This window comes from Mytilus galloprovincialis, chromosome 1 (assembly GCF_965363235.1).
Source record: "Mytilus galloprovincialis chromosome 1, xbMytGall1.hap1.1, whole genome shotgun sequence".
Classification (NCBI taxonomy): domain Eukaryota; kingdom Metazoa; phylum Mollusca; class Bivalvia; order Mytilida; family Mytilidae; genus Mytilus; species Mytilus galloprovincialis.
This window is the reverse complement of record NC_134838.1, coordinates 69,771,697-69,792,261: the sequence shown is the minus strand read 5'-3', so window position 1 is coordinate 69,792,261 and position 20,565 is coordinate 69,771,697. Positions and strand designations below refer to the sequence as shown.

The 20,565-nt window shown below is 30.7% G+C and overlaps 1 protein-coding gene across 2 annotated transcripts in view; it reads right to left on the bottom strand.

The window, feature by feature from the left end:
• The window catches only part of LOC143082719 (plexin-A4-like), a 104,417-nt gene that overhangs the window by 10,669 nt on the left and 73,183 nt on the right, over positions 1-20,565 (bottom strand). For both annotated transcript variants that reach the window (XM_076258553.1, XM_076258560.1), the window contains exons 9-27: positions 18,663-18,780; positions 17,533-17,661; positions 17,000-17,113; positions 16,584-16,686; positions 16,020-16,189; positions 15,456-15,607; positions 14,319-14,430; positions 13,222-13,358; positions 12,360-12,524; positions 11,742-11,838; positions 9,207-9,470; positions 8,566-8,724; positions 7,478-7,718; positions 6,822-6,973; positions 4,090-4,280; positions 3,604-3,681; positions 3,114-3,180; positions 2,646-2,792; positions 2,048-2,204 (exon numbers count right to left, since the gene is read on the bottom strand). In XM_076258553.1, the coding sequence (XP_076114668.1) occupies positions 2,048-2,204; positions 2,646-2,792; positions 3,114-3,180; positions 3,604-3,681; positions 4,090-4,280; positions 6,822-6,973; positions 7,478-7,718; positions 8,566-8,724; positions 9,207-9,470; positions 11,742-11,838; positions 12,360-12,524; positions 13,222-13,358; positions 14,319-14,430; positions 15,456-15,607; positions 16,020-16,189; positions 16,584-16,686; positions 17,000-17,113; positions 17,533-17,661; positions 18,663-18,780 (2,753 nt within the window). The remainder of the gene's footprint in view (positions 1-2,047; positions 2,205-2,645; positions 2,793-3,113; positions 3,181-3,603; positions 3,682-4,089; positions 4,281-6,821; positions 6,974-7,477; positions 7,719-8,565; positions 8,725-9,206; positions 9,471-11,741; positions 11,839-12,359; positions 12,525-13,221; positions 13,359-14,318; positions 14,431-15,455; positions 15,608-16,019; positions 16,190-16,583; positions 16,687-16,999; positions 17,114-17,532; positions 17,662-18,662; positions 18,781-20,565) is intronic.

Below are 20,565 nucleotides of genomic sequence, written 5' to 3'. Positions count from 1 at the left end.
CTAAATGAATGGCATAAATGATAATATTGCAAAAATGCAAAATTTGTTGTTGGATTCAATACCATCAATGAACAACCAAGTGAAATATTTTTGATTATTTTCTTTCAAAAACATGATTTACATTTCTTTGTACCATAGATTTTGAATCGAAACAGGTCAACTTTCATTGATGGTATTAAGAAAATGATATAAGAAAAATCTAAAAATCTAGAACTAAAACTAATTAGAAGAAAAATGAACCAGCAACAAATAACAATTTTCCTTCACCAGTGACATAACATACAACATTGAAAATACAAATAAAAGATAACATATTTTATATCATGCACATACATTTACTATTTCCAAAACTATGTCTTTCAAATCACCCCCCTTGCCTAGTTCAAATAAATAAATAACCCTTAAATATGAATATGAAATCATTTAAGAACTAAAATTGTGTAAAATTTGTGTAGAAATAGCATTTTCACATGGTCCTATATATTTTTTCCAATTTGGAACATAAGCAGTTTAGCATCAGATTACGATCCAAATGACATTGGGACATTTTATCCAATCCTTTTTTTGTTCATAGTTTTTCATTACAAACGTTTTAAAATCTTCAATTTTTTGTCAATAATCTTTAAAATGTACTGATTGACAACTTATAAAACAACATTTTATTCAAGTCTTCAATTTATAGATGCCAGGATATCATATTTTTTTTTCATCCCTTATCAAAATACTACAAAACGTCACTTCCCCTTTTCTTATTTTTTTCTGCATAAAATATAGAACAACGATTTGGAGAAACAAAAAGAAGCTGTTGGAAAGAACATATTTTCTTATTTTGTTTACATGATTTTTCTCCCCTATTTAAAAACAAAGTTAGTAAACATCTACATGCAATATACTTGTTGACACATATAATACACACACAAACAAACACATTAAATAGTAGTTAGTAAGGGATTGTTCTAACAAACACATCAGTCATAACCATGATTACATAGTAACTGTTGTTTTTGACAGAATTTAGTAAAGATTAACAAATGCATCATGCAAATATGACACACCTTATGCTGTTACTAGCAGTAGGGTATGAATAATATATCACAGTTAGCTTGAGTCTATTCAATTCAAGTAGAAATCAAAATTATAGAAAGTGTTTGTTACTTAAAACACCAAAAATTGCTTTTTAATATACATATGCAATTTTGAAAATTCATTTTTTTTTTAAATTTTCATTTAACATTCTTTAAAGTTTTGACTGTTCCATTTAAACAAGTAAGATATCTTTGGAAAGTCTTCAAATTTTATAAATAATCTGTTCGACAAAAATAATTTCCAAAATCACACTACATGTTTCTACTACCAACATTACTGTGACATAGTTTCTATAAATAAATATTGTTAGTATATTACAAGAAGTTATAGATTAGAATTGTTAGTAACACCCTTAACCAAATATAGACCGATAGCCAGATAGCCACCATACACCGATCATCACTCAAGCTTGGGGTAAAGACTGCCATTTGGAAATTTTATCATCATTTTGATAGTGGAAAATTTCAGTCAAATACATCACTGGATTTAACTTATTTAAAAAATCAAACTGCCAAATTTGGAATTTAGCACCTGCCAAAAGTTTTAACACTGCAAAACACACTCACACCCTTTCAACCAATTGCAAACCGAATTCTCCATTAAAATCAACATCTTTGAAAATGACATTACAAATTTTTTTAATTATAAGATCGCAAATCAAATCAATGCGAATGAAAGTAAGACGAAGGCAAAGAAATATTTTAATAGATGCATATGCAATTAATTATTAGAATTGGTTAAATCGACACAATTAGTCAGTAAACAATTAATCATATTAAAAGTTAGATATTAACTTGCAAATAAGATTTTTTCTGCATACAATGCTAAGATTAAGAATTGAACTTGCTATAAATAACTCTTCTAATTTTACATTCTAATAATAGATTTTCAAACAGAAAGTAGAAATAAAAATAATGAAAATCTACAACACACTGCAATACAACATCCTGGTGCTTCTTACCTAAATCTACATCGTCTTTGATTGGTCGACTACTAAATGGAGCATTTTTATAAATAGCATCCAATATTTTCTCTTTCACTTGAGATACAGTATCACAGTCAAGAACTTTAACCGGGTGAGCAGCCTGATACTGTTCCATGTCTTGGACATAAACAGTCTGAAAAAAATATCAAATATATTGTGATTAAAAATTAGTTTGGTTTCCTCTTTCTCCTGAGATAAAAGTTTATTTTGATATTCCAATGTGTGTCTTTTCTGATTATGATATCATGCTTTCTTGCTTTCCTCTGATTTTACATTTGTTAAGATGTTGATCCTTCTTATTATGACAAACAGACAGAATACAATATTTGCAGACGACAAAAAAAATATCCCACCAAATTTATTACTGAGCAATTTTCAGTACTGTAACTAAAGCAATACTACATTTCTACACAAAAATGTTGTGATTGGATAAAAAGGTTCTTAACAATGTAAACTCAACCAATGGCGTGACACTGTTTTCATTTGGGGTATGAACAATGAACAATGAAATTATCAATATAATTATATTATAAAACAGTGAATTCTAATAAAGGTTACAGTTACTTGTACATACCAACTGTCTATACTCTATTTGTTGTCTTATAAGTTTGTCCTCACTAAGAGAGTATCTGGCCTCACTTGTGGCAGAATCTACAGGACCTTTTGCTACTTGTTGTTTCATAGCTAAATATAGCATAAACAGAGGCTCACCAGCAACCTCCTGTATAAAAGTAAAAAAAGAGAACTTAGCACACATTAAATTACTTAAAAAAGTTTTATATTGAAAGCAAAATGAGAAGAAGTAAGATTTTTTTCCTTTCTATATTAGAGATTTAACCTCACAATCAAGATTTCCAAATAACTGATAAAAAGATTAAGTTCTCATATATATCTTGAGAATTTATAGTTAAAATTTTGATGTTAATTAGATATCAAAACCTATTTCCAGCCTGTTGACTGTAAAAAATATTTCTAATGTCTAAAAATGCAATCAACTTAAAGGTTTTTGTACAATCAAGTTAAAATATTTGTCAAAACCTACCTTTAAAAATTTATACAATAAAAATGTAAACCAATTAGTCAACATCTTCTCTGCTACAGATTCATTCCTGAAATATAAAATGAATAAATTGTGAAACACAGAAATGTAATTTCAAATATCTCAATTTTTTCCTGTGGAACTAGATAATCTCAAGTTGTCTCCCTTTTGATGATTTTGATAGTCACATGTCTCACTATGAAGTTAGTCAGCTGGCAAGTTTTAGCATATTTAAATCATTTCAGTTGCAAGATTATGTGCAGGTTCAAATTGTAAATAGAGTAATTTTATAAGATTATGGTGATATATGCAAAGTTATTATATAAAGCAATTCTACTTCCTTCTACCATTAACATGCTAGAATTTATAACTGGTCAAAAAAAAGATTTTTTAAAAATAATAATCCATCAAGTAGTTCTTAGTGAATCAGTATTTCCGTATTTAAGTTTTTATCAGGTTTTAAGTCCACACACAATATTGTAGTATACATTACCTTCTAAACAGAAGCTTAGGTTCTTTCTTCCCATCTATGGATCTTTCTATTAAATCACTCAGTAAAGTTTTTAAGATACTAAAATAAATAAGAGAAGTTTGTATAAAATTCCTTCAACTACATCAAACAAGAAATAATACTTCCTCACCAGGAAAATTAACTAATATTAGTAATAAGTTCTACTTTGTTTAAAATAAAGGCCAAAAATATTTTATTTTAATAAATCTTTTATGGTAAAATATGTGAATACTTTATTTCTGTTTTAGCCCTGAAAAACTGACTTTGCATCAATTTAATTTTGCAATATTATAGCAGATAGTTAATGTATTAAAAAAAATATTATCTAAATCTGACATGTCTATGATGATTATTATGTGATTTTTTTTCTACAAGTGAAAGTTAAAAAAAATATTATGTCACTCAGCAAAAATTGGATAATTAACAAGTTATTTTTGCTATGTAATAACAATATAAGTGACTACTTACTCTGTACTATATTCCATTTTAGTTTGTAATGCTACTGATATCAAGGATGCTACATTAACTTTGTCCTTCATCGAGAAATTTTTATGCGTTTCCAGAGTTCGTATAAAGGTCAAGAGGAATGTTTTGTTACCAATCAACTGAGAGAACAGAGCCAGTCCTTTCTCAACACTATCTCTCCTATTGTAGTCAACCTGCAGAAGGAAATGTTAGTTTAAATTTGTTTTACAAACAAAAAGAGTTCAAAAATTTGCATAATTCCTTTCTTGTTCTCTTAAAAGCAGGAAAGATTTATTGGTAAAGATTTATTTGCAAGTTGTACAGCAGTTTTCATATCATTAATTCTACTTAGCTTTCTATTTCTTATTATAGACAACAAAAATAACCAGATGCTCCGCAGGGCGCAGCTTTATACGACCGCAGAGGTTGAACCCTGAACGGTTGGGGCAAGTATGGACACAACATTCAAGCTGGATTCAGCTCTAAATTTGGATTGTGATTAAATAGTTGACACAGCATAGGTTTCTGACACAGAATGAATGTGGTCTAATGAACTTAAAAAAAAATGTTTGCCTTTGAGCAATTCACTATGCTGTTGAATATTAATCCTTTCAAAAAAATGTTTGAAGAAATTTTCTTTTTATTTATGAAATCTGAAATGAAAAAAATTGACCCTCCAATTTTTTTTTCACATCCCCCTTTCCCTTATTTCAAAACTGATCTCAATTCAAATTTCTAATGAAGTTTGCAACAATAACTACTCATTTAAATACATCATAAAATATTAAAATGTAAAAAAAGTGCTTGTTATCACTGAATGGTAAAGATTGTTTTAATCTATCAGTTGGTAGTAAAAGTGAATATACATTGTATATTGTATAAAACAATGATTTAAGTTGATTCAACTACTATTCTGGACAAAGAAAGATAACTCCAATTGAAATCCAATTGGAATTTCTTGCTATTGCACAATATTGTGCAATTAGATATTTCTTGATATTGTGGAATACTGTGCAATTGAAAATATTTGCTATTGCACAATACTGTGCAATTGAAGATTTCTTGCTATTGCACAATACTGTGCAATTGAAGATTTCTTGCTATTGCTGAATACTGTGCAATTGAAAATTTCTTGCTATTGCACAATACTTAATATAATAATTTTGGATCCTGATTTGGACCAACTTGAAAACTGGGCCCATAATCAAAAATCTAAGTACATGTTTAGATTCAGCATATCACAGAGGCCCAATAATTCAATTTTTGTTAAAATCAAACTTAGTTTAATTTTGGACCCTTTGGACGTTAATGTAAACCAATTTTAAAACGGGACCAAAAATTAAGAATCTACATACACAGTTAGATTCGGCATATCAAAGAACCCCAATTATTCAATTTTTGATAAAATCTAACAAAGTTTAAATCTGGACCCTTTGGGCCCTTTATTCCTAAACTGTTGGGACCAAAACTCCCAAAATCAATACCAACCTTCCTTTTATGGTCATAAACCTTGTGTTTAAATTTCATAGATTTCTATTTACTTATACTAAAGTTATGGTGCGAAAACCAAAAAAAATGCTTATTTGGGTCCCTTTTTGGCCCCTAATTCCTAAACTGTTGGGACCTAAACTCCCAAAATCAATACCAACCTTCCTTTTGTGGTCATAAACATTGTGTTTAAATTTCATTGATTTCTATTTACTTAAACTAAAGTTATTGTGCGAAAACCAAGAATAATGCTTATTTGGGCCCTTTTTTGGCCCCTAATTCCTAAACTGTTGGAACCAAAACTCCCAAAATCAATCCCAACCTTTCTTTTGTGGTCATAAACCTTATGTCAAAATTTCATAGATTTCTATTTACTTAAACTAAAGTTATAGTGCGAAAACCAAGAAAATGCAATTTTTGATAAAATCAAACAAAGTTTAAATCTGGACCCTTTGGGCCCTTTATTCCTAAACTGTTGGGACCAAAACTCCCAAAATCAATACCAACCTTCCTTTTATGGTCATAAACCTTGTGTTTAAATTTCATAGATTTCTATTTACTTATACTAAAGTTATGGTGCGAAAACCAAAAAAAATGCTTATTTGGGTCCCTTTTTGGCCCCTAATTCCTAAACTGTTGGGACCTAAACTCCCAAAATCAATACCAACCTTCCTTTTGTGGTCATAAACATTGTGTTTAAATTTCATTGATTTCTATTTACTTAAACTAAAGTTATTGTGCGAAAACCAAGAATAATGCTTATTTGGGCCCTTTTTTGGCCCCTAATTCCTAAAATGTTGGGACTAAAACTCCCAAAATCAATCCCAACCTTCCTTTTGTGGTCATAAACCTTGTGTTAAAATTTCATAGATTTCTATTCATTTTTACTAAAGTTAGAGTGCGAAAACTAAAAGTATTCAGACGACGACGACGACGCCAACGTGATAGCAATATACGACGAAAAAATTTTCAAATTTTGCGGTCGTATAAAAATTCAAAGGAAATAAAAAAAAAAAATACTCATGAATTAAAAATGTCTTTAAACACAACATTTATAAATGAAAGCTATAATATTAAGGGGTAGGATAGAAATGACTCGATTACATAAAAGTACATTTATACTACATGTATAAAAATTTAATATTGTATTACTTTTAAAAATATTTAGATTACTACAAATTAATTTCAATGGTTGCCCCTGCGGTATGATTGGAAAACATTTAATGCATGACATTTTATGTATTTACCTCCAAATCTTTGATAACTGGATGATCAACGGTATTGTCTTGTGGGAACAAAACTCTCATACAATAAGTCTGATAGTTCCAGAATGGTATTGATACCTGTCCATACAAATCATTTGTCAACTCTGTCATGTCTGTCTGGAGTTCAGCAAAGGCTGGAATTATAAAATTGTCAATTATAATATCAATATGTTGACAATTAATTATATACTCTAATACACATGCTATTTCCATCCAAATCTCATATTTTTCCAAAATTCCACATCGTTTAAAAATATACTTCAGTCTGAAAAGAACATATGACACGCCATCTTGAAATGACCAAGTCATTAAGGTTGTGCATTAAAATTTGACATTAACATTCCCCCCAAGTTTCTTAATTTACAAACAGCATGTTAAAAAAGATTTGATATGATGTATAGGAGAAAAAACCTACGAAAAAATAAGAACTATTTTATCAAAGAAAACACACTTTTATTTTGGCTTTTTATATTTAGAATATTTGTCCATTATCATCTACCAACCATTTCATATATGATTAACCAAGAACTTATTATCATATCAAAGGAACTGCCATTTAATTGTGGCTTTCTATTTATAGAATATTTAGTCATTATCATCTACCGACCAATTCACCTATTTCCCTAACGACTACATACCTTCTTTGCACTCTTTTGCGACTTTCAATTCTAAGTTGTCCATTTGATTTTGCATCTTTTTCATCATGCTGTCGTTCTTCTTTGATTTGACCCTGTACAAGCACAACACCATGATAACAACCAACAGCAGCAATCCACCACCAGCACTGATCAGGATAATATACATTGTAGGAAGACCAATCTCATTTTCGCCATATTTCAGGTTTCCTAATGTCACCGTCAGATTTTTGCCAACACTTATCTGTAGTGAATGAACATAATTAAAAACAGTTTTAACACAATACTGTCTAGAAAATAATCAAGTAGTTAACACAATATCAAAGACCAATGATTTATCTTAATTTTACTGATTTCTCTCTTTTCATTACTGCTTTCAAGGTAAACTCCAAAAACATAAAAAGTTTATATAGATTGCAATTGCTTACATCATCCATAGTTAAAACAAAGGATGAAGTTGGTAGTCTGTAATGTTCTGTAGTCTATTCCTTATAAAAACGAGGCTTGTTAAACCTAATTGAAATCTTAAGTAGTTAAGTTTTAATTCAGTTATTTCCTGTTCAATCATCAAAAATGTTCCCTAATATTAAAATTTCTGTAACTTCCTTAAATAATCACAACTAAAAGAAAGAAAAACTTTGGCACATACACAAAAACTTTATGATAGAAAATTGACAATAATTTGGACTTTGTAAAAATTTATGCAAAGAGATAGTATAACCATTATCCCTAATATATAACTTTATAATCCATAAAGTAAAGGACTAAAATATTCAAAATAACCTTATACTTAAAATATTTCACGTGTTCTTTATAATTAGCCCTATGAACCCTGCCAAAATACATGTATACTGAAAACCAACCTATTTTAGCTGATACTTTATTTTGCATTTAGAAATTTTTAGCCAACTTCACTGAGATTTCTTTTCATGACATTCTAAATTGTTAGATGTATTCATATCAGGAAAGATATAAGATTTGTGTATTTGCAATTTAAATCAACATTAATTTTTCTACTCATAAAAGTGGCGAAAAATAAATCCCTATCAGTTGGTTTACTGTATCAATAAATATTCCAGTTTTTGACTTACAATGACTTCTGGGTATTGTCCTCCACCCAAAGCTGTTGGCTGATTCTTAGGAGGTTTACAACTCAATAAGAACTGTATGGATTTAACTTCACATTCTCCTTTACCAATCTGTACTTTCACTTGGTTGTGTACAAAGCCAGTATCTGTTAAATATTTACCCTGTGGAAAAATATTTATAAAAAACATAAGGTACATGAAATGCTGTGTACTATTTTCAGAAAGAAATTTGGTTAAGCACATAGTTTTCTTGAAAATAATTGCTGATTCAAAAGGTACAAAGGGGTACCTTATCATATTTGCAACATAAATAGCAGACAAAGAAAGACAAAAAAGATTTAACATAAATGCTCAACAATGTTAATAAATTCTGTATATGTTTCACTTGAAATACATTGCATGGTTATCAGAAGTAGAAAGACAAACAAAAAGTTTCAACCATACCAAAAATATCAAAACCATTGTTTACAATTTTGGGTATTTAGCTGAATATGCTCGAAATAACCCTTGATCTCTCTCTGACACCTTCTGATGTCATGTAACCATAACTTTTAAATCATGAATAAATGTGGTTTTCAGGAATGCCAAACAAATTTACATACAAGTGTTAATATGTCTATATCATATCACAAAATTAAACTTACACCAATTGTAAGAAAATCATTAGTCCTTCCACCTGAGAATATCTTGGTACTGGGACTAAATGCTTCAAATTCAGGGTCTGGATAGACTGTGATGTTACCAAATTTCTGATAGGCTTTCACATTATCTAACATAAAACCATACTCTAAGACAATGGATGGGGTCTTTTCCTGTTCTTCTGATCTCTTTCTACGATGTGTAAAGTTGATGGCGACATATGGTGTCCAGCAGGTCATTTCTTGTACAGTTGAACCCTTGTAACAATCCTACGATAAAAATGTATTATCAGCAACAACATTTTTCAGCAGAAGATAACTTTTCATGAATATAGTCCTATTTCCTTTTCATATTTCTTAACTATTGGGTTCAAAACATCCAATATAGATATTTTCTTTATTAACATGTAATGGAAATCTTTGTTTTTATACTTATATGTACATTTGTAATTGAAATGATTTTTTTCTTCTGATGGGACTGAAACATTTTTTTTCCTTATTTAAATGTAATTGAAACGTTTTTTTTTTTAATTTATATATGTAATTGAAATGATCTCTTTTATTCATATGTAATTGAAATGTTGCTTTTATTAATATTGATACATATTTGAAAAGAAGATGTTTTATATCAAAAAACTAGAGGGTCCAAGGACCCTGTGTCGCTCACCTGATATTTTTATTTACAATTGTTGCATGATAAATGCAACTGTTGTACTGTCGTTTAGTTTCAGAGATATAATACTAAAAAGTGCATTTGAAACCTATGTTTTATTTCAGCCATGTGGGCAGGCAGGGTCATCATACACAGTGGTCCCTGGATATCCTAGTGGTGATTTAAACCAAGTTTGTTTAAATTCAACAGTTGTTTCAGGGGAGAATTTTTGTAAAATTTATCTAACAAGAAATGCAAAGTAATGAGAAAGTTGTGAAGTAGTTTTGTTGTTGTGCAACCCCCCCCCCCCCACTTTGCCAAAAAAAACCAAAAAGGTAATAAAAAATTATCATATAAGGGCAATCTATCCTATTAATGATTTCTGCAAAATTCAGTTGATTGTGCAAGGGTTGTATAGCCAGCTGAGGTCGTTAAAAACTCTCTTTCTTTTGTTGTTGCAGATAGATCTTGACCTGATAAGCAATTTTACCACATGTCAGATTTGCTCTAAATGCTTTGGTTTTTGAGTGATAAGCCAAAAACTGCATTTTACCCCTATGTTCTATTTTTAGCCATGGCGGCCATCTTGATTGGTTGGCCGGGTCACCGGACACAATTTTTAAACTAGATACCCCAATGATGATTGTGGCCAAGTTTGGTTTAATTTGGTACAGTAGTTTCAGAGGAGAAGATTTTTGTAAAAGATAACTAAGATTTACGAAAAATGGTTAAAAATTAACTATAAAGGGCAATAACTCCTAAAGAGGTCAACAGACCATTTTGGTCATGTTGACTTATTTGTAGATCTTACTTAGCTGAACATTTTTGCTGTTTACAGTTTATCTCTATCTATAATAATATTCAAGATAATAACCAAAAACAGCAAAATTTCCTTAAAATTAACAATTCAGGGGCAGCAACCTATCAACGAGTTGTCCGATTCATCTTAAAATTTCAGGGCAGATAGATCTTGACCTGATAAACAATTTTACTACATGTCAGATTTGCTCTAAATGCTTCGGTTTTTGAGTGATAAGCCAAAAACTGCATTTTACCCCTATGTTCTATTTTTAGCCATGGCGGCCATCTTGGTTGGTTGGCCGGATCACCGGACACAATTTTTAAACTAGATACCCCAATGATGATTGTGGCCAAGTTTGGTTTAATTTGGTCCAGTAGTTTCAGAGGAGAAGATTTTTGTAAAAGATAATTAAGATTTACGAAAAATGGTTAAAAATTGACTATAAAGGGCAATAACTTCTAAAGGGGTCAACAGACCATTTTGGTCATGTTGACTTATTTGTAGATCTTACTTTGTTGAACATTTTTGCTGTTCACAGTTTATCTCTATCTATAATAATATTCAAGATAATAACCAAAAACAGCAAAATTTTCTCAAAATTACCAATTCAGGGGCAGCAACCTATCAACGGGTTGTCCGATTCATCTGAAAATTTCAGGGCAGATAGATCTTGACCTGATAAACAATTTTACCCCATGTCAGATTTGCTCTAAATGCTTTGGTTTTTGAGTTATAAGCCAAAAACTGCATTTTACCCCTATGTTCTATTTTTAGCCATGGCGGCCATCTTGGTTGGTTGGGCGGGTCACCGGACACAATTTTTAAACTAGATACCCCAATGATGATTATGGCCAAGTTTGGTTTAATTTGGTCCAGTAGTTTCAGAGGAGAAGATTTTTGTAAAAGTTAACGACGGACGACGACGACGGACGACGGACGACGGACGACGGACGACGGACGCCGGACGCCGGACGCCAAGTGATGAGAAAAGCTCACTTGGCCCTTCGGGCCAGGTGAGCTAAAAAAAAAATTAAACATGAAATTCAAGAACCTGAATTCCATTCCCTAATATTCCTTTGAACCTTACCCCTTCGAATGTTTCTTTGTTATCTCCCCAGAAAACTATTCTTGGATTCTGAATGATATGTAACCTTTGACCTGTTACATTGACAGGCATACCTCCACTAAAAGTATAATAATAAAAATAATGTTAAATATATGTTAAATAAATAAAAATAGCTACAAGGACTTGCATAGTAAGCTCCTTACTATACTATTCATTGATAGCTAGATGACCATTTTTTTTTTCATTTTTGTAATGATTTGCCATTTCTTCCACAGTTGAAACTATCCTACTCAAAATTATGTTATCTTATTGTCATTTTATTAATGTTATATCAATTCAGTTTCTAAGGTCCATACAAGACACAATTAGTTGTGTTTGTAAAAAGGCAGCATCTTATCTTATTTTAGTTATCAAATTCTGCAAAATACAAGTAAGCATGTAATGCAGTTATCATCTTGTGGAATAATTTTGTTAAAATAAAATGTATGAAGCATTTTTCAACTATAACCAGTCTCAACATCATTGGTTATTTTCAAAGGGAGATAATTCCACCTTTTTTTTTATTCAAATTAACAAAATTAGCAAAATAAAATATGTAAATAATTCATGTGTTATAATTCAAATAAAACAAAAACATACCTTTTGATAGTTTTTAAAGGTTTTGCATTACTAATGACTGGGTCCTCCATATATGTAAATTTTAAAGGACTTTTTATTGTCTGCAAGTCAAAGGTCATGGTAAGACTCCCGATCTTTGTTTTGTTTGAAGCTTGTGTCGCACAGATCACATTGTCTCGTGTTTTCCTAAAAATCAACAAATTGAAAATTACAATAAATTTTCAAAATGTCATTTTATTAAAATGTTATATCAATTCAGTTTCTTAAGTCCATACAAGACACAATTAGTTGTGTTTGTAAAAAGGCAGCATCAACTAATAAAATCCTAAATGTTAAATTCATACAAACAAACAGTCTTTACATATCTGCTTCAAATGCAATGAATATGCAACAAGGGATTCCTCCTTGCTCATTTGAGAATACATTTTCAGCTATATTCATTTTATGAGTAAAATGAGTCACTTTGACAGTGAAGTTTAAAAATAAGTAATATGTAAAATAATTTGTTTAGTCTTTAGTTTTCTATGTTGTATTTTGTGTACTATTGTTTGTCTGTTTGTCTTTTTCTATTTCAGCCATGGCATTGTCAGTTTATTTTTGACTTATGAGTTTGAATGTCCCTTTGGTACCAATTGAAAGTTCTTTGCATATCTTTTTTTCCAAGTGGCCAGTGGGTAAATGGCTGTCATAATCTTTAAGCCCAAGATATACATTTGAAGGCTACAATGTATTAAAACATCAAAATATCATGAAAATTTGAGACTATAACAATCGGTATCAAATGTGGTCCTTTTCCATGTCACAGGAATATTACATCCAATTCCAAACTCATATAAGCTCTACAAAAGAAGGGATTGAAAGAGATTACAAAATCCCTACTTACTTGATCAAAGTACATGGTATATTATCTATAGAGACTGATATGTTAGTCCCTGCATTCATTGACTGTCCTGTGATTGTGATCTCAGTTCCTCCTGACATGGCTCCTTGGGTTGGTGATAAACTGGTTATGTTAGGTGTCTGTAAGTATCAACAAAATACATTTTAAACAAGTCTTAGAGCGCATTTGTTTCTAACCTAAACGATGTAAACGATTACGCGCGTAGTCGTTTAATCCATTTGTTTCTTACATTTTTTGGTCAACGTTGACATCGTTCACATAAACGATGTACGCGCAAAATAGTCGCGTAGTCGTTGATCGTTTATCGTTGAGACGTGTAAACGATAAATTTGTTTCTGCATCTGTCGTTTAAATATTTACGAGCACGTGTTGTTTTCGCAAAGTCCTGGTTATTTATTTCCCACACTTTTACCTGTTTGTTTACAGTGCGTGAGTGTAATCTATTTCTGTCTGACTACGTGGGGTCGATAAAGTTTATTAAACGATGTATTTGTTTCTAGCAGCTTAACGTTTACTAAACGATAGTCATCGATGACAAAATTTCGGGTTAGAAACAAATGCACTCTTAATGAAACATGACATAATACATAACAATAATAGTAAATTACTTCTAAAAGGTTAACATAGATAGATTGACAGGTTTTGGCCAGATTAGCTTGAATAAAGGTAACACCCAGGGTTAAAAACTTTTTATCTCACATAATCTGTATGCCACTATAATGCTTCTAATTTTGTATCTTATACAGCTATACTGTTAATTCATTTCAATCATAAGATACCTACTAAATTTTTAGTGGATTTTTTGGGTATGAGTAAGAGGCAAATCTAAATGTTCAACAAGAGGTTTGTAAGCAAACTTTTGCAAAATCATAAAATTAAATATCCACGAAATCAGTTGTTCATTAATCCACAAAATATGGTACCCATGAAAATGAATTAATTAAAAATATGTGACTTTAATTGCAACATCCTTTCCCCATTATTATAGTTTTTAGCTATAATCAGTCTCAACATTATAGGTCATTTCCAAAGGGAGATCATTCTAGCTTATTCATTATTCAAGCTGATTATACACATACCACGTAAGAGAATATCTGTTTGGATTCAGCTAGATATTGTCCATTGACTGTGACACGTACTGGTCCTCTTTGTTGAAATGCCTCAAAATATTCCCCAGTCTCACAAACAATTCTAAAATTATAAATGGTCAGATAAGATTGCAATTATAATGGTGCATTTTGTTTTTTTAATGGATTATGTACCTGAATTTTGAAATTCTAGCTTCAATATGTCTGTTATAATGGAAACATTCTGGACCAACAGTTATTTTTTGCAGAGATGTCTTGATATTCTAAAGTGCATAATAAATCATCGGTAAAATATGCCTAATAATATTTAGTTTCAACAAACTCCAATAAAACTTACTATCCCAATAGCAAGTGATTTAATTAAACAGTATTATCATAAATAGTCTCTTTATTTATATATGGGTCAAATTTCCCCTGTCTGGGATCTGTACAAAAAGCAACACATCACTCAGGTTGAGCAGGTACAGCGCAAGGCAGCCAGGTTTGTCTTCAATGATTATAAAGACAGATCACCTGGAGCAGTTTCAAATTTAATTAAAATCCTTGGAATGGGAAAATTAAGAAATAAGAAGGAAAAAAGCTAGATTTACTATGCTATATAAAATAAATTGGGGGTTAGTTGAAGTTCCTAAGGACAATTTAACAATATCTGATAGACGTACTAGGGGGAAACATAAATTTAAGCAAATATCAACAAATAAAGATTTCTATAAATTTTCATTTTATCCTCGCACTATTTCAGACTGGGACTCACTACCCGAAGCAATAGGTATGTCTGACACCCTGGAATCCTTCAAAAGTGGCATATCCACTCTAACATTTGAAGGATCCACAACAACTTATCAAACTACAAAGCCACTGTACATAATGTATATATGTTATTGTTAACGATTTTTCTTTGTCATATTATTTTTAAATTAAGTCCATATGTACATAGCACACAAGTTCCGGGAAGTTTTAGACTCCTATTTAGGAGTCTACTCTCGTATTCGGAAGAAGAAGAAATTTGATCTTTATAACTATTATTGAAATAAAAAGTCTTACAAAATGAAGAAAAATTCATGCACAATACATTCAACTTGCATTTGAACATTAAAATCATTTTTTGGGGGTCTAAATTCTACTAACCTGCTAGGTGGCTGATATTTATCTCTGAGTGGTGAACAAGAAATTCCAGCAACATCAACATAACTAACAATATCTGCATATGTTCTGCCTAAATTTTCTCCTATGATTGTCAACTCTGTTCCACCATTCTTTGGTCCCGATACTGGATTTATCTATAGAATAGAGAAGGATCCCTTGAACTTTACCACTATTTTGAATATAATTTTTAAGCAAATAAAATAAGATATTTTATATGTCAAATGAAATTTTAAAATTTTCTGTACAACTGTAATCTGAGTATGTCTTGAAATTTGTTTATACCACAATTGTTGTTTTTCATTATCATGACAGTTGGTTATTCTTTTGACTATGATAATACTTTTTTTAGTTGTTTCAATCAGGTACTTTAACAAAAATGAAATATTTTGAAATCAACTGCCAGTCAAAAAGCAGTGATCTGGTGCTAACAAGTTTTGAATAGAAATCTACTTTCATTTATAAATCTCCCTTGATTTACCATCTTGAAATCTCTCCTGTCCTTGAAGATGACAATCTCAACACTATAATAGAATCCACTATACTTACGCTAATGATCTTAGGGTTAGGACATGTAGAAGAACTATGTAACCAGATAGAGTCTCTACAATCGCCCTGGATACTACATCTAGAATCACACCAGCCACAATTGTAATCTGTGGGGATGATCAAACATGATCCACAATTGTTCCCCATCATCTCACATTTATACATCTTCACTGTAAAAAATTGAAAAAATTAATAACACAAATTAATCTTATAAACCATGTAAGTATGCATCATGTGGACTAAAACAGTAAAAACTGAAAATATATACTGGGTAAGGTGGTATATAACACTACAGGGAGATAACTCTGTAAAACTCAGCTGAACGTTATAATCAAGTTCTATTGTTAATGAAATATTAAGCTTCTCTGCGATCAAACTTAGTGTTCGTCAAAAAAAGCTATATAATCCAATAATTTTTTTCTGATTAAGTGTGTAAGTTGATCTGTAATTCATATTTATGTATTTAATCTTTATGAGAATTGTCTCAATGGCAATCGTACCACATCTTCTTATCTTTGTATGTACACATCATGTCGACTATTGAAGCTACTAGTATAAACTTACCTTGAACATCTCCAGGATTATCAAATGGCTTGTTCAAGTCTTTGGAACCCCATGTTATTTTGAATGGCACATTCCAAGTTTGTGTATTCTCAATATAAGAAAACTGAAAGTAAATAAGTACAAGATTAACAAAACACAATTTATAAATAAAATCTTCGTAAATCATAACTTAAATACAACAAAACAAGGTACATTTTCTTTTAATCTTAAACTATATATGTAATTTTGTCTTGCTCATGTATGGCACCAAATATTTTTTGACATTTGTGTAAATATTGATACCATATGTTGAAGCTTCTATGACAATTCATTAAGATGTATACATGCAGACATATGAACATGATACAAATATTTTGTGCAAAATAATACATTAAAAAAACTTAAATTGTATGAATGGTGAAAGCCTGGGGCCATACCTCAGTATTTTCACATTCTACGATCTTTTCTGACTCTGTGTGTGATATAAGACGAGCTGTAACAGTTCTTCCAGATCCTATGCTGAAGTAACAGTAGATAGGGTACTGAAAAGCCTGAAAAACAATCAAAACAAAAACTTGTATAATCTCAGCAGAAATATCTAAAATTAAACCATTTGCAATCAAAGAATTTTCAGGTTAACTACATATTATTCAAAAGAAATAATTGAAAGGTTTATATTCAAAGATTAATAGCAAAACATTTTGTACGTTCATAGGAAGAAAAGCTGATTTTTGTAAAACAATTTTTTCTATATATAAAACTGGAAATTTGATGTTCAAAAATAGCACAAAAAAGATGTTTTCCTAGTCATTTTCAACTTTAATGACTAAACTATTTTAACTTTCAAATTTTGATAAAATGTGCCAAGTTTGGCCGTAAACAGAAGCATGAACATTTTTTTATTACAAATATACAAGGGAAACAACCAATCAAGTTAAAAATTTGCCTTGATTGATATCAAATAACCTACCCTGAGGTTATGCGCAAATAGGACAACTTTCTTGTAGTTTCCAGAGGGTACCAGTATTTCTGGATGTCCTTTACTTATCCTGGGACATTTTTCTGGTCCTACTGTATGCTTATGTAAAAATCCTCCACTCTGTAAAAATAAAAGTCTTCTTGTTATTTACTGATCAATTTGTGAAATTTTTAATATACAGTGACATTAAACAGTCTAAAAGATGTTTTTGTATTATTATTCCTTAAATGTGAGGGTATATTTGAATTATGTGGTCACTTTATTTTAATTTACTGTTTGCAAAAGTATGAAAAAAATCGAAATACTTATTTCAGTCATTGAATACCATTGCAATTATAACCGTATTTGGCACAACTTTTTGGAATTTTTCGGTCCTTAATGCTCTTCAACTTTAAACTTTTTTGGCTTCCTAACCATTTTAATCTGAGACTCACTGATGAGTCTTATGTAGACGAAATGCTCATCTGGCATATTAAGTTATAAGTTTGGAACCTTGGATAACTATTGACATATATACTTTGTTGAAAATAAGAATCTAGAATTCGTGCAAGGCATTTCTCTCAAAGAGACATTTTCACATATTGCGATAATATTTTGCATATGTATATTAGAGACAATTTGAGGTTAAGTTACCTATAAAACCAGGTATTCAAGTACAGGTTTAATCCACTATCTTCTACATAAGGAAATGTCTGTACCAAGTCAGGAATATGACAGTTGTTTTCCATTCCTTTGATGTGTTTGAGCTTTTGATTTCACCATTAGAATCTCCCTTGGAGTTCTGTATTTTTGTTATTTTACTTTTTACACAGTAAGTCGTAGGTTGATAGACAATTGATAATTTCAAATAGTTAAAATAATTAACGCTCTTTATAGAAGAAAAAAATCAAGGACATTGCTTTATTGAAATCCCTCTTGGTCTTTAGACTGATCTTTAATGCAAAGTTTTTGAATACTGATTCATTGTCTAGTATCATTGAGAGATCTTTGCAGATCTATTAGCAACTTTCCTGTTTAAGATAAATCCTTCAATTGTATTCAATCTACTTAAGATTTGACTTAAAATTAGAATATACATTTTTAAGATTTCCCACTCTTTTAGGTGGCAGACGTCAACTTACATTCAAAGCTGCTACAAATTCATCTGTTTCACTGCAATCCTGAAGTGGATAATATGTACACATATGGTTCTTGATACACCATGTACAGTTGAACTTGCTCAGACTACACTTGTAACATCTGAAGAGAGAAAAAACATGATTTTTTGAAAATTTTACATATAAGATGTATATTTATTTTGTAAACCATGTTATTACTTTAATTTCTAATTTGGACAATTGTCATTAAGCAAACACCAATCACTCATACCTAATTAGAATCTTGTCCGCCCTCTGTAATTATCGATCAATATCCACCTAAATCAAAATTTGGAGTTACCTGTTTCAAAGTTATGTAGGTGTATCATAATTGTTTTAGCAGCCTTTTTAGTTATGTAAGCATGAACAGACAAATCTAAGTTTAAAACACTTTTGTCCATTCTTTTAAATTTTATTTCAAACAAATAAGACCACAATAAAAGTTTGCATTGTAATTTCTTGTTGTCAACCCTGTGTTTTCCCTAGAAATTTTTGATGCAGAAAGATGGACTATTGAAGCATGAGTGACTAATACACAGCTAAAAGGAAATTATAAATTAAAAGGATGGGGCCTAAATTAATGCATAGGGGCCACTTTGCATAAACCCTATGGGATAAACTTTTGCATGGTTCTATGGATCTGATTAAAACATTGCAATTTATATATGTACAGTGGCAAATATATCATGCATATTCTGGAAAAAAACATTGGCGGATCCAGAACTTTTCATAAGGGGGGCCCGCTGACTGACCTAAAGGGGGCCGCTCCAGTCATACTTCAATGATTCCCTATAAAATCAACCAAATTTTTCCCACGAAAGGGGGGCCTGCCCCAATCCCCCCCCCATTGATCCGCCTATGAAAACCAGGTCAATTCCTATAGATTTGTGTTAAATCACTATGCTCAGAGCTGTATCTATTATACCAACATTGATATATGTAAAAAACATTATCATGGGCATCACTTTACAAACCAATTTTCTGTGGAAACATTTACAGAGAGTCTGGTTAGTATCCCAGCTCGATTAAATAACAAATTTCAACATATACACTAATAATTAATGTCTGTTTTTGATTAAATCGTTACCACATCATTTGGAAAATATTATTTTTACTGTTTTCTGGGGTTTATCTATAAAATAAAAAAAAAGCCTGTGTCTATTATGATAACTACATTAGTGATATGTTTTGTCTATGGCTCCTATTGATTATAATGAAAGTATCATTTTAAAGTCTGTATGATTGATGGACAGCCTGTAAAAATCTTAAATTGCTCTTAGAGAAGATGTATATAACTGTTTCACAGACCTATCATTATTTTCTTATCAGTATAAAATTACAAGTATCAGTAATAATTCTCTATTTTTACTATCTGTTTTGCACTTAAGATGTTTTGAGGTTTTGAGTTTTTTTTAAATTCATAATTTTTACTACTTTTTTTAATTTGTGTATCCTCATACATCAGAACTGTTACGTCAGATATTCCTCTCAATTGCAATCCAACTTAGATAAACTCTAGAAGCAATTTACAAAGCACCCTAGCAATATATTCTACATTTAGTTAGAGGCTTGTACTGTCATTTTCCATAGAGTCAGCATCTAAGTGGTTTACCATACACCCTAACAATATACTGTGCATTTTAGCAAATTAGCCCTTATTTGTGATTTACTATAACAGTAAATAATAGCAATAGGTCCCTAGCAATAAACTGTACATTTAAATTGAGGCTTGGATTGTACTTTTACTTCTACCCTATGAAACAATCCAAATGGAGATTAAGCAGATGATCTTTCTGAAAGTTAGGAGCAATTTCATATGTGCAGGTCCTTTCATAGCATGTTAAAAGTCTATATTCAAAGTGAAGCACTTTTATAACAGACAGACAAA